At 41.1% G+C, this 13,801-nt stretch overlaps 2 protein-coding genes across 4 annotated transcripts in view; one reads left to right on the top strand and one right to left on the bottom strand.

The window, feature by feature from the left end:
• Positions 1 to 7,976, top strand: part of Kdm3a (lysine demethylase 3A) — a 45,474-nt gene extending 37,498 nt beyond the window's left edge. For all 3 annotated transcript variants that reach the window (XM_021189050.1, XM_021189047.1, XM_029534674.1), the window contains 9 exons: positions 133 to 369; positions 1,365 to 1,536; positions 2,359 to 2,452; positions 2,963 to 3,093; positions 4,802 to 4,921; positions 5,000 to 5,139; positions 6,130 to 6,306; positions 6,392 to 6,526; positions 7,236 to 7,976. In XM_021189050.1, coding sequence (XP_021044709.1) covers positions 133 to 369; positions 1,365 to 1,536; positions 2,359 to 2,452; positions 2,963 to 3,093; positions 4,802 to 4,921; positions 5,000 to 5,139; positions 6,130 to 6,306; positions 6,392 to 6,526; positions 7,236 to 7,316 — 1,287 coding nt within the window. In that variant the 3' untranslated portion in view covers positions 7,317 to 7,976. The remainder of the gene's footprint in view (positions 1 to 132; positions 370 to 1,364; positions 1,537 to 2,358; positions 2,453 to 2,962; positions 3,094 to 4,801; positions 4,922 to 4,999; positions 5,140 to 6,129; positions 6,307 to 6,391; positions 6,527 to 7,235) is intronic.
• Positions 7,977 to 12,691: 4,715 nt separating this feature from the next.
• Positions 12,692 to 13,801, bottom strand: part of Chmp3 (charged multivesicular body protein 3) — a 46,512-nt gene continuing 45,402 nt past the window's right edge. The window contains exon 7 of the mRNA XM_021189513.2: positions 12,692 to 13,302. The gene's annotated coding sequence lies outside the window, so the exon portion shown is untranslated. The remainder of the gene's footprint in view (positions 13,303 to 13,801) is intronic.

Below are 13,801 nucleotides of genomic sequence, written 5' to 3'. Positions count from 1 at the left end.
TTACCTGCGTTCTCTAATTTGGTCTCTTGTCGAAATTCGATGTGATGTGTGTTCATCATACAGGTATAGAGATAGGGTTTTTTCAACAGTAGAGAGTGGCATATTAAGTTTTGCATTTTTTATTAAATTCAGACAGAAAATGGACTGAAAAACACGCCCAAAATTCTTGATGACATCTTTGCCTCTTTGGTGCAAAACAAGACTTCTTCTGATTTATCCAAGAGGCCTCAGGGACTGACAATCAAGCCTAGTATTCTTGGCTTTGACACTCCTCACTACTGGCTGTGTGACAACCGCCTGCTGTGCTTGCAAGACCCCAACAATAAGAGCAATTGGAATGTTTTTAGGGAATGCTGGAAACAAGGGCAGGTAATCCTGACCTCTGTCCCCTCTGCTCCTTTGCAGACTCCTTGGTGTTGCTATTCCTCTCCTCCTGTGTTTGGATTATTTCTTTAGGGTAGATGTAATTAGGACTGTATGGCTGTGTCTTATTTTGTATAAACTGAGTCAACTATACTTTTTCTCACTTAGAATTTGAGTGCTTTCAGACAGCTATTTCTTGGGGTTTGATGAGCGAGACAGGCCTGACTTATCTTGTGTGGTCAACCTCAACAAAAGAAGTGAAAGTGACTAAGACACTGTTGGAATTTGAGGGATTTGACAAAATGCAATTTAAAAACAAAACACATATCCCACTTTTATGGATTAAAACCTGTGCCAGGGGCTGGTAAGATAACTCAGTGGTTAAGAACACTTGCTGCTCTTGCAGTGGACCTGAGTTGGTTCCCAGAATCCATGCTTGTATTGCCACTGTCTATTATATCTCCATGTTTAGTATATCTGACACCATCTTCTAGCTTCCAAGTGCACCTGAACACAGATGGCAAGACATGCACAGAGGCACACGGTATACACATAAATAAAAACAAATGTAAAAGAAAAATACAAAAGAAAAAACCCTGTGTGCTGAAGGTAGTTCTGCATGGGTCTTCTGGTGTCATCTTGAAATTGGTGTGCCATCCCCTATGATACCTGCTGTCAAGAGCAGTATTGTTGGCTCTTCAGTTGGGGTTGATCCATTCACAGTGTTCATGGCCTTGTGGGTAACACTTGTTGGCCTGCCTATATGTCAGGTTCGTACACTCCTAGCCTGATACTGTGCCTTGGAGAGCATCAGAAGAGTGCTCTCTTCTCTAGCAACTTAATAATCAAGCCGGAGAGCAAAGTGTGAATAATGAAGATACAGCCACTGTGGGTGCTCAGAGAACTTAGCTGTCATTTCACCAGCCAAGACTGAGGACCAGCTGCTTGAAGAGGGGAAGAGCAAGTAGAGGTCAGACTTAATCTCTTCCTCCTTCCTTTAGCCAGTGATGGTGTCGGGAGTGCATCATAAATTAAACACTGAGCTCTGGAAACCCGAGTCCTTCAGAAAAGAGTTTGGCGAGCAGGAAGTGGACCTAGTCAATTGTAGGACCAATGAAATCATCACTGGAGCCACAGTAGGAGACTTCTGGGATGGATTTGAAGATGTTCCAAGTATGTATTAAAGACTTCTCACGGGGGTTAAAGCTGGGTAAAGTGGACACAAGAATAGCAGGACTTCAAAAGGAACTGTCTTTCTTGTTTGGTTTTTACAAAGTTTATGCTTTTGAAGTGGCGTATTGGTCTGCCACTGGTACTGCTGCTCTTCTAAGAATAGTTCTGACTAACCCTGATCTGTAGAGTTCAGAAGGTTGGGGTATAGGGAAGAGGACACAGATGATCCTTCTTAGTCCCTGGACAGAAATAAGAGGTGCTCTCAACCTCTGTCAGAGCAAAACATGTCCTTTCTATTTCGTTGAGTTTGAGCCCCTGAGGGTTTTGATGCTGAGGGGAGATGGGCAGTGAGTGACACTGGTACTTTCACAACACTACAAGGAAGGCAAAGTCAGTCCAGCAACAAGCTTTGTGTGTTCAAATACAGGAACAGTCTTTATTTTGCTGTCTCTAAGATACAGCTTTATTTCTTGTTGCCATAAAAATAAGAGTTAGAAATTGGCAGGAATAGTGAAGTAGTGTTTGTATGCCAAGTGAATTTTTTTGATTTTGAAAAGGTTCAGATAAAATAACTTTATTTGCAATATTAAGATATTAACTAACACTGGGCAGTGGTGGCATTGCCTTTAATCCCAGCACTTGGGAGGCAGAGACAGTTTTGAATTTTTGAGTTCGAGGCCAGCCTGGTCTACAAAGTGAGTTCCAGGACAGCCAGGACTATACAGAGAAACCCTGTCTCAAAAAAACAAAAAAAACCTATCTTGTCCTTTTTTGTTTCTGAATTATGAATAACAATTCCTTTATTCTGGTTAATCTCTCCAGACCGTTTGAAAAATGAAAAAGAAAAAGAACCAATGGTGTTGAAACTTAAGGACTGGCCCCCAGGAGAAGACTTCCGAGACATGATGCCTTCCAGGTATGCTTTCAGATGCAGATTGAGCAGACTCCGTCCTTCATTTGGGGAATGCCAAGTCTCTCAGATAGCAGGGAAAGTCGTTTTTAAGGAAGTATAAGACAGCTTCATGGTTTTATTGGTTCTGATGTTTTTATATTGTATGCACACCTTTAGGAGATAGGTATGTTTTTAATGAGATGGAAAATGTATCTTATGTGGGAGTGGTCTGCACATTTAATGTGGAAGTGCCCTGCCCTGAAGACTTTCAGGCTGGTTTTTCAGGCAGTCCTGGGATCAGACACACCCAGAGTAATGTTTTTCATCCCAGAGTCTAGTTCCCTCATGAAATACTTTTCAGCTCTATAACCTGAAACATTCCAGATCATATGAAATCCCTGTGTAGTTCTAAATATCAAGGCTAGCCATGTCTGTCTCAGATTTGGTCTTTTTTGTATAGAAGGAACAAATGTCCTGGTATACTAAAGTAGAAAGGCAAGCTTGCTTTGCAAATTATTGGGTTTCTTGTTCTAGGTTTGATGATCTGATGGCCAACATTCCACTGCCTGAGTACACCAGGCGAGATGGCAAACTGAACCTGGCTTCCAGACTGCCAAACTACTTTGTACGGCCAGACCTGGGCCCCAAGATGTACAATGCTTATGGTAAGAAGGAAATAAAACATAGTGGAAATAAAACACAACATTTGAAATGATTAGAAAGCAGCTGGACACTGCCTTTGTTCTTGCACATTTCTCTATTTCTTGGCCACATGTCTATGTGTTTTCATAGCAGCAGTTTTAAGGCAGATTGCAATTTTACAGTTTTCTTCTACGCCTAACTATAATAGAACTTAATATTGTGTGGTCATTTCAGTTTTGGTGGATATCTAGGTCAGTTTTGATATTGTTTCCCACTAATGTTACTCTGTGTGTATGTGTGTGTTTTGCAGAAGTTATGATGCTGTAGAAGAAATGAATATCTGAGAAGGTTTGAGATCAGTTTCTGACTTGGTTTAAGTATTTTAGCCAGAGGTAGATCCTAGACACCAATAGATGGCAGTGTCTGCAAAAGCTTTTCTTAGGAAAAACTGGGGACCCTTATGATTTGGGGTGGGGGTTGTTGTATATAATCTTGGTTCTATCTGAGTTGATGCTTCCTCGGTTTAGAGTCTGGTTGTTCCAGCATAATAACCCATGCCTGGAATGGGTAGGCTGTGTAAGAATCAGTTTTATCCTTCTTTTGTTCTAACCCTCCATTTTACACAGTGTTGTGCAACCACAACTGCCTGCAGTCCCAGCTACTCTTTGGGCACTCTTCTTCGGAGCTTTACTCCCAGTCTCTTATCTTATATTTATGATTTTATCAATACATTTTTTGGGGGCTAGAGAGATGGTTCAGTGATTCAGAGTGCTTGCTGCTCTTCCAGAGAACCTGGGTCAGTTCGCAGCACCCTCCCTGATCAGCAGCTCATACGCTAATAACTCCAGCTCCAGAGGGTCTCATAACCCCTGACTCCAAGTATATTTAAACATGTGACATATACTCAACACAAACTCAAAACATTAAAAAAATGTTTTAAAGTATTTTTTAAAGTATTTTTGGTTTATAGTATGCTTTTATGTTTTAAGTAGACTCTGACTTTTTAGATACTCTTTCATGTGGTCATATGTAACTTGTTTCATTCACCTTGTTTTTGACATGTTAATTCCTTTTTGTACTTGCATTTTGTACTTTTTTTTTTTTCCACCAGAGAAATACCTTTTAAATTCATTGAAAGCTGCCATGTCTAGTCTCGGTGCTCTCACGCTCACCATCCAGTGTAAACCACTGTCAGCTCTTTCAGTATGATTGTCTGTTCCATTGTCTTCCCTTTATATGCTCGTTTACCATTTTAAAGCACAGCTCAGATTTCACCATTTGAACCTAATGCTCAAGGCTTTACCTATATGTAGGGCTGTTATTTCAGCAAAGTGGAAACAAAGCAAAGTAGAGCTGGGTTCTAGGGTCCTAGGTGGCACGAATGGAAACTACCATCCCTCGGTTTTAGCCCCTCTCAAATAGCATCCACCAAGCAAACTAGAAGTGAAACCTTTCTCCAAACAGTACAGCCAGCCTCCTTTCTGAGGTTGCCATGCTTAGTTTCCAACCCAGGACAAGAGGGAGAGTGCTGGTGTCAAAAGTCAAGAGTGGCCACAGAGCAAGGTGAGCCACCTTCTGTGGACACACTATGAACACAGAAGAGAACTCAGTGCAATGGGCAGTGTTCCCTCCTGCCTGCAGGTCACTTTACCACTCTGATTTCTTACTTGTATTCTTAGTTTAAGTATCCTGGTACACTCAGGCTTTATCTTTCTTTCATTATTTTTTAAGGATTGATCACTCCAGAGGATCGGAAATACGGGACCACAAATCTTCACTTAGATGTATCTGATGCAGCCAATGTCATGGTTTATGTGGGAATTCCCAAAGGACAGTGTGAACAGGAAGAAGGTAGGATCTGAAATACTGAAGCTGGGCTGCTGTCTAAGCCAGGGTACACAGGTCACACTTGCTTTCCCCTTGTTCTAGAAGTCCTTAGAACCATCCAAGATGGAGACTCTGATGAACTCACAATCAAGCGATTTATTGAAGGAAAAGAGAAGCCAGGAGCCCTTTGGCACATATATGCTGCTAAAGACACAGAGAAGATAAGAGAATTCCTTAAAAAGGTGAGCTGCTAATCCTGTGCCATGTGAGGAGAGCATAAGAATAGCAATACTATAAATTCCCACACAGTGCAAATCTGTATCAATTGGATGGGCTGTCAGTAGTTGCTAAGAAACAAGGATTCTAAAGAAGGGGAGGCCTTGTCTTCTGTGTTTGTTTTCAGTTTTAATGCACTTGGAGATTTTTGCTGTCTTGAGTTTGCCTGACATCACATTGTACCTTTGTTGTTGTTGTTAATACTGCCTTGAAAATAGGAGCATTTCACTAGTTCATGAGTCAGTCTTTGTCCCCAAGGTCTCATGTTCTGAATAAGTTGCTAAAGTCTCAATTGGCTTTGTTCTCATTTGGTGAGAGACTCAACTTAAATGATTGTCACTTAAAGGACTAGCAGGAACCAGGAGAACTCAGTTTCCTTGTAGTTGCAGGAAGTTATGTGGAAGTTCCCAGCACTTGAAAGATAGAGTGGCTGCTGATTACAAACCAGGGATTTGTGACTAATACTCTTAAGTCATACCTGAGTCATAGGAACATTCCTGGCCCATTTGTGGTCCTGACACCAGGTAGGTTCTTTAATATCTAGTTGCTAAAAATCAGACTATTTGACTTCTGGTCACCATATTCCCTTGATGATGTCACTTTTTTTTATAGTATGGTTTTCCAGACACTGAATGTAGAAATCTTTGGGACTGTTTCATAAGTCAGACAGTAAATGCAAGACAAGTTGGTTCATGAGGAATCTGTTTACATTTAAAAAGAGGAAACTAAGTATTGTCCGAGAGAGTACAGATGTAGGAACTAATAGCAGGAAGGCAAGGCTCTGTGGTTCTCTTGATTTCATTCTGTTAATGAGCTTGAACACTAATTTCCATCAATGGAAACACATAACTTGCAGACAGCCTAATGTTTATTGACTACTTGTATTTTGGGAAGGGAAAACACTCTTACTGGGTTTGGCATTTGTTAAGTTGCATGCTATTTTTACTATATTGTAGGTATCAGAGGAGCAAGGTCAAGACAACCCAGCAGACCATGACCCTATCCATGATCAGAGCTGGTATTTAGACCGATCGCTGAGAAAGCGCCTCTATCAAGAGTATGGCGTTCAAGGCTGGGCTATTGTACAGTTTCTTGGGGATGTGGTGTTTATCCCAGCAGGAGCGCCACATCAGGTCAGAACCTGTTATTAATTCCTGTTTATTGCCTTTCTGCTGTGATCTTGTGGACTTCTTACAGATGTGGCTTGGTGTCTTCCAGGTTCATAACTTATACAGCTGTATCAAAGTGGCTGAAGACTTTGTGTCTCCAGAGCATGTTAAACACTGCTTCTGGCTTACTCAGGAATTCCGTTATTTGTCACAGACTCATACCAACCATGAAGATAAATTACAGGTAAAAAAGCCCCAGGTCTGGGCATTTGCTGCCTATGGCTCATGATCCAGTAGTGACCTTACAAAGAGAGTCAGCCTATCTGGCCATATCACCATTGGGCTAGCTTTCTATATAGTCCTGCGCTTGAGTGATAAAGCTACAAGCCCAGAGAAAGCCTCACCCTGGTCATTGCTTAGGCACTGGAAGTCTTTATCCCTGGCTTAGCCAGCAGCCCGTGTTCTGGAACACAGTACCCTTTGTACTGCAGTGCTTTTGCTACTTGTGGTTGAGCAGGATTGAAAGAACTGAACATTGGGGTCAGATAGGGCTGTTGTTCAGAGACTTTGAGTAGTGTTGTGCATATATGTGTGTGGCAGCTCACATTGTAATCCCACCTTCACTAATCCAGAGTCTGAGGAGGGTTTGAAGGCCACCCTGAGCTATAAAGCAACATCACAATTTAAACTAACAGTGAATTAATGCATATTGCTTCAGGTTTGAAAACTACAAGTCTGATAAAACACTGTGTACTCACCTTGGCCAAAACTGATTGTAAGTTCTTCAGAGAAGCATGGTGTAGGTATGGCATACTGGTCTCCAGGAGCCAGAGGCCCTCAGATTAGATGTTGAGCATTAAGTTCTAAGAGAAGTTTGTGTATGTGGTGAAATTATTCCTGGTGAGAGGTTTTAGGTTTAATGAAGCAGTCATTTTTTTCTTCTGTTGCTTTAGGTGAAGAATGTTATCTACCATGCAGTGAAAGATGCTGTTGCTATGCTGAAAGCCAGCGAATCCAGTTTGGGCAAACCTTAACTCTTCTCTGCACAATGGAGATGAATTATTGGCAGCTGATCAAACTCTTCAGGCAGGATTCCTGTGGACTTTGAGATTTCCTGTTACCTCATCTTCTTTTTTAAAGTACACCTAACTTGGGAGGGTACTGTCTCTAATGTATATTTCTAGTGTTTACAGACACTAAGTGTGTATATGTAGTAACTATTTACAGACCACGCATCCTTATACTGTGACTTCACCTAGATCTTCTTCCAAGCCGAAGACCTGCTGGCTCTGAAACAATACTTGCAGTTACTCCCCAGCTGTTTGTCTGGACAGCTCATTCAAGTGGATTTTTAACTATTAGGGATCACTGCGAAGTTTCATTGGATTTTATTTTATGTCCTTCGGAGCACCCTTCCCCACCTACTAGGGTCCAGAAGAGCAATGGAGGAAGTGACAGCTAATGGTGCAGTTCTAAATATATTGCATAGGACTGGCATTATATAGCAGAAATAACTACTGTATAATTTTGGGGGTTAACCATCTTTAGTTAATGGAATTTTAATTTAAATGAAGCTTTGCTAATTTTAAGTGGTAAGCATTTTGCATTAAAATATTCATATAATATTTTGTCGCTGTTCTTTGTCCTTTATTCTCATTTACACATCTTGAAAATAAAAGGGCTAAAATATTGAATTAGATAATCATTTCTTAGTGACTAATACAGCGCTGAGCTGTCCTGCTCTTGTTAAGAGCCATCACCAGTTTGAAAATGGGAACTAACCAAAACCCAAATATTAACTTAGCTGCTAGGACAGTTGCACCTAAAATCCTCATGTCTGTGAAGGGACAGCATTGGTAAAGAAGGCTACCTTCTGTGTTCCCTCTCCTGGGCTGCAGAAGGAATTTGTTCATTAGTGCTAAGCAGACAAGGCCTAGAGTGTGTTGTGTATGTGTTAACCTTCCAAGTGATAATACATTTCTAAGTAAGTCTATCCGAAACAGTTTTTGAGTATTTCTTACAAGCTCCTTTGTAGGTTTGGATCTAGAATGTACACTGTTGCTTAGAAGTCAGCTATGTCAGAACAGTAGAGTAGGGAAGCCATCTTCAAGCCTGCTGTCAGAGGTTCCTATGCAGAATTACAAGAACTGTTACCCAGAGTTGAACGTACCTTAATAACAAAAAGCTACAAAAGGCAAGAGCCAGCAAGAACTTTCACATCCTCATATATTCCTAAAGTTAGATGTTCTGGACTGATCTAGTTCTTACTCTGGAGTCTCTAGTATGTTCAAAGAAGAATGTAAGAAATGTGTCAAAGAAATTTTCAGAATGTCCATGTTTAGAAAAAAATCTGCATGCAACTTGAAATGAAGTAGGATGGTTGCAGTTAGAAATTCAACATGAGGAGATAGTAGGAGAGGGCTCTGGTTACTTAAGTTTTTCCTCTAATGTGATTAGAGGAGGAGAGAAACAGCACCATACAGTTGTCCTCTGACTATTTCACATAAAAGTCACACATGTCCCATATCAATTAAAATAATAAAGTATACAAGTATAAAGTTCTATGAATTAGATCACAGTGGGGGGACATTTACATTGAATATCCCGGATGCTAATTTTCCAGTATTTTAAGACATGCCATCAGATTGAGCAAACCTAACAAAACCAATAAGGATATGTTTCTAAAATGTAGTAATAACCTAAACTTGGGGGAGATAGCTGAGTCTAAAGTACTTGATCTGAGATCAGGTCCCCAGCACAAGCAAAAACCTGGGCATCGAAGTACCTGTAGCCCCAGTTTGCTGAGAACAGCCTAACCAACTTCTAACCCCCAAGTTCAATGTCATACCCATGATAGAGAGTAACTTAACACTGGATATATGACTTCCCAAGTAGGTGGGGACAGAAAGCACTTGTTGCAGAGGACCCACAGAGCTGCTTCCACCTGCTTGCAACCTGAGCTCCAGGTGCTGTGGTACCATTTATTTCTATCCTCCCCAGACAGACAAAACACTCAGGCACATGAAATGATGTTTTAAAATCTAAAAGTGCTAAGAGAATGACTGAGGAAGAAGACATCCACCATTGGTATAACTTTCACATATCAAGGAAGATGTACTTTACACATAAATAAGTGTAATCTAAAAATGGTTCCCTAATGATGCCTCCAAAGTACTTGTATGTTGAAAATATAACAGCCATTCTGTAGAATCCATGCCTCAAATGTTAATAAATAGTATGACCAAAGCCATCAATTAAAAGAAGAAAATCAGAATGAAAGCAATATATTTGGAACTGATATATAAAAGTAAAACTCAGGAAAAATGGTGATTCAATTTAAAACAGTGCCTGGAGTTTATAACATAAATTAGCCATGGCTCTCCACAGAAACAGAACTAACAATATACAGACCTAAGGGGGATTTATTAGCATTGCTTACAGGCTGTGTGGTACTGTAGTCCAACAATGGCTGTTATCCACAAGGCTGGATGCCCCTGTAGTCACAATCTGGAGTTGAAGTCCTAGGGAATTTCTGGGAAGTTGCTGGTCTTTAGTCTCTGTTGGAATTCTGAAGAAGTTGGATGTAAAACTGGCCTCAGCGAAATAACAAATTAATGTGCCTTCAACAGTGAGGTCAAGTACACAAAGGACAAAGCTGCTCCTTTTATTTGGGCTGCCACAAGAAAGTGTGACTCAGATTTAAGGATGGGCCTTTGTGATTTAAATAATCTGGTCAAGGAATTCCCTCACAAGCCAGCCCAGCAACTTGGGTTTTAGGTGACTTTAGCTGTAATCAAATTAACAACCAAGATTAGCCATCACAGACATATGAGAAGGTTTAACTATACCAAACTTGGCAAAATAATAATGATACAATAATGCATATTTAAAAGGAAAGTATTAGTACACTCACTCCTTTAATCCCAGCATTTGGGAGGCAGAAGCAGGTTTGTCTCTGAGTTCCAGAACAGCCAGAGCTATATAGCGAGACCCTGTCTCAAAAAAATTAAAAAAGACCAAAGAAAGAAGTGTGTTTGTTGTTGAATCTCTGAAGACTTATTTTTTAAAAAGTGACAACCTTCCAGTTCTACGGGTTAAAGTTAAGAGTTGCTGAAGACGGCCAGCCATGCTTGCCTTGCATGAGGCCCTGGCCTTCCCGCACTTCAGAAGCCTAAAGTACAGCTGCTCTCTGTAGTTTTCCCCCAGCCCAACCCATACCAATGAGTCAGTAGAACAGGGACTTGCTGCTGTCAATGAAATGGTGCTACTGACAGGAATCTCAAAGACTCACAAGCCACAAAAATCTGTCCTCTTTTCAAAGATGGCCTTGATTGGCCCCTGACTCAAACCCACCCACCTCTCTGTCTTTGCTGGGATTAAATGTGAGCCATCACACCAGTTCATTTTCTACTGGGTATGCTGTATTCTCTCCAGGTGGGTATTTTAAAAGAAAAGCCTTAGTTTTAGAGGCTGAAGTCATGGATGCCTAACCTGTGGTAAAGGTTCCATGGGAGGCAGCCATGCATGACAGGACTGCATGGATGAAGGCAGGGACAAGCACAGTGAGAACCAATGCCGAGAAGAAAGACATAAACAAAGCAAACAGGTTTCAAAAGCCTCAATCTCACACAAAGTATAAAATGAAAACTACAGGGCTGTAGAGACTGCTCAGCTGTAGAGGTGGCTCTTGCAGAGGTCCTGAGTTCGATTCCCAGCAACCACATGGCAGCTCACAACCATCTGTAACAAGATTCTTAAATATCCAGCTTTCCCTACCCACAGTGGCCTGTGATCAGAAACGGTGTTAAATCTTACTGAAGATACCTTTACCTAAGTCACTTTTCTTTGGCTTTTTTTTTTGTTGTTGTTTTTTGGGTTTTTTTGGTTGGGTTTGGTTTTTCTGGTTTTTTCAAGACAGGGTTTCTCTGTATAGCCCTGGCTGTCCTGGAACTCACTTTGTAGACCAGGCTGGCCTTGAACTCAGAAATCCGCCTGCCTCTGCCTCCCGAGTGCTGGGATTAAAGGCGTGCGCCACCACTGCCCGGCTTTCTTTGGCTTTTAAAGATTCTTTTTCTTATGAGGCCTCTACTGTTACTGGCCCAGTATGAGTCCCTCAGAGTTTGGCATGCTGTTGTGGGGATTGTTTTGGGATAAGCACTCCAACACCAGGGAGGAGTAGACCAGGACAGCTCAAAGGCGTCGGTTCTGTGTCCAGTTTGAGTTCTTGCTTTATGCTCTAAACCACAAGGTAGGGTGGGCAAGCAAGCGAGAGCTGTCAGGTAGCAAGGAAAGCCATGGTCGGCAGAGGCAGTACAGACAGGGCTTCCAGGGAGTCACTTAAAATCAAGATGTAATAATTGGTCTTTCCTACCTTACTTTTTCAACACTTAATTTTTTGCTTTCCGAAGAAGCCTTTTCACTCTTAGGAGGGTTTCAGGCATTATTTCTTTAAATACTCTCTGTTAAGACTACCATCTATAACATTGAGCTCAATGCATTCACACACTAGACCATTGTATTTTATGTAAATACTTGAGAACAGAAAGCAGGATAGGAAGTTTGAAGTTTTTTTTTTTTTTCATCTGCCTTTATGACATGAGATGGAGAGGCTGGGGCAGGGGGGTGGGGGACAGGGAAGGACATGACTATCTGCCTTGGGTGAACAGTGAGAGCACTTTGGGCTGGTAAGCAGATGTTCAGTTTACAAAGTGAGTGGGCTGGGGCTGTACCATGGTAATTTAAGTGCCCCTGGATTAAGTGCCAATTTTATTGGCAGCAAGTGAGTCCTGATGGGGTGGTAGAAAAGCCAGTATTTCTGTGGCTGCACCTCATTTAACCATGTGGGATAGAGGATCATGTTGCAGATGTAAACTGTTCCCAGTGATGCCAATAGAAACAAAAGGAAAAAAAGAGTACATGCAGACAGGTAAAGCGTTCTGCTCGGCATGAAAACATGGCCTGTTCACTGAGGGCTCAGGAGAGCTGGGAGTCTCCTCTACCCAGCTAAAGTCTGATTATCAACATAGAAAGCAAAGTGCCCAGGGAGATGGGCAAGCTAATGCCAGTGTCTCTGTAAGGAAACTCACTGGCTCACTATCAAGCATTGTGGCGTTCTAACACATCAATTCTTCCCAGTGGAACCCACAGATTCAAGGCAATCCCAGTTAACAGGAGCAAACTGTCTTTTGAATTTCAGTAAATTAACTCTAATGTTTAAACAAAGAGGCAAGAGACAAAAACAAAAAAACAAAACAAAAAAACAAAACAAAAAAAAAGAGGCAAGAGACCCAGAATCACCAACATAACTTAAAAAAAAAAAAAAAAAAAAAAAAGAATACCTGGTGTGGTGGTGCACACCTTTAATCCCAGCTCTCCAAAGGCAGAAGCAGGTGGACTTCTTATCAATTTGGGCCAGTCTGGGCTACACAAGCTCCAGGCCAGCCAGGACTACATAGTGATTCCCTATCTCAAACAAGTCAAGGGGTGATTATTCTGTAACACTGATAATTTCTGTAATACTGCTTTAGCACTTTGTGCTTTTGACACTTTTTGTCTGTAGTGCTGGGAACTGACTCCATGCTGGGTAACTGCCCCACCACTGAGCCCCACCACTAGCCTTTAGGTGGATGACTGGTTTGAGCCAGGGTTAATTACGTAGCCCCGGAAATCCTCCAGCCTTTGCCTCCCAAGTGACAGAGTGATGTGTGGGCATCTGTGTCTCTCATATCTGGCTCGGGGTGGAAGGACAACAGAACAGGGACAGAAGTATATCCAAATAATAAAACTGATCAATGTTGGTAAAAACAAACGAATGCAGCACGTGTAACTTTAATTATCCGAGACCAAACACCTGACAAAAATCAACCCATAAGAGGAAAGACACTACTTAGCTCAGTCTGAGCCCAGTGCTGGTGGGCATTTCAGTTTTTTCCTTTTATTCCTCCTATGCCCCGCTAGGAGAGGTTGGATCTTCCATACCTTGGCACTTCTCTCAGGAAATATCCAGTGGTGTCTCTCAATCTAAATAGACAAAATAACCCATTATATATATATATATATATATATATATATATATATATATATATNTATATATATATATATATATATATATTTATTTGTGTGTGTGTGTGTGATACACACACACACTCACAATTAGACTGGCAGAAAGACAGCCTTTTTAATGAAAGATCCTGAACTACTGGATATCCACATTTAAAAAAAAAAGACAAAACAACAAATTTGCACATAGACTTTAACATCCTTCATAAAAATGAACTAAAACTGGATTATAGACCTCAATATAAAACACAAGGGTCAGTAAGTTGGCTCAGTTAAAAAAAAAAAAAAAAAAAACCACGCTTACCTCTAAGCCCGACCATGTGAGTCCAACCTTGAGCCCACAGTGGAAAGAGAACCAGTTCCTGCAAGCTTTCCTCTGACCTCCACATTCCATCACAATAAATACACATACTAAACCAGATCAATTACTAGGTAACATAGATTGTAAATGACCCTGGAT

This window comes from Mus pahari, chromosome 2 (assembly GCF_900095145.1).
Source record: "Mus pahari chromosome 2, PAHARI_EIJ_v1.1, whole genome shotgun sequence".
NCBI lineage: Eukaryota > Metazoa > Chordata > Mammalia > Rodentia > Muridae > Mus > Mus pahari.
This window is presented reverse-complemented; position numbering and strand designations above follow the sequence as displayed.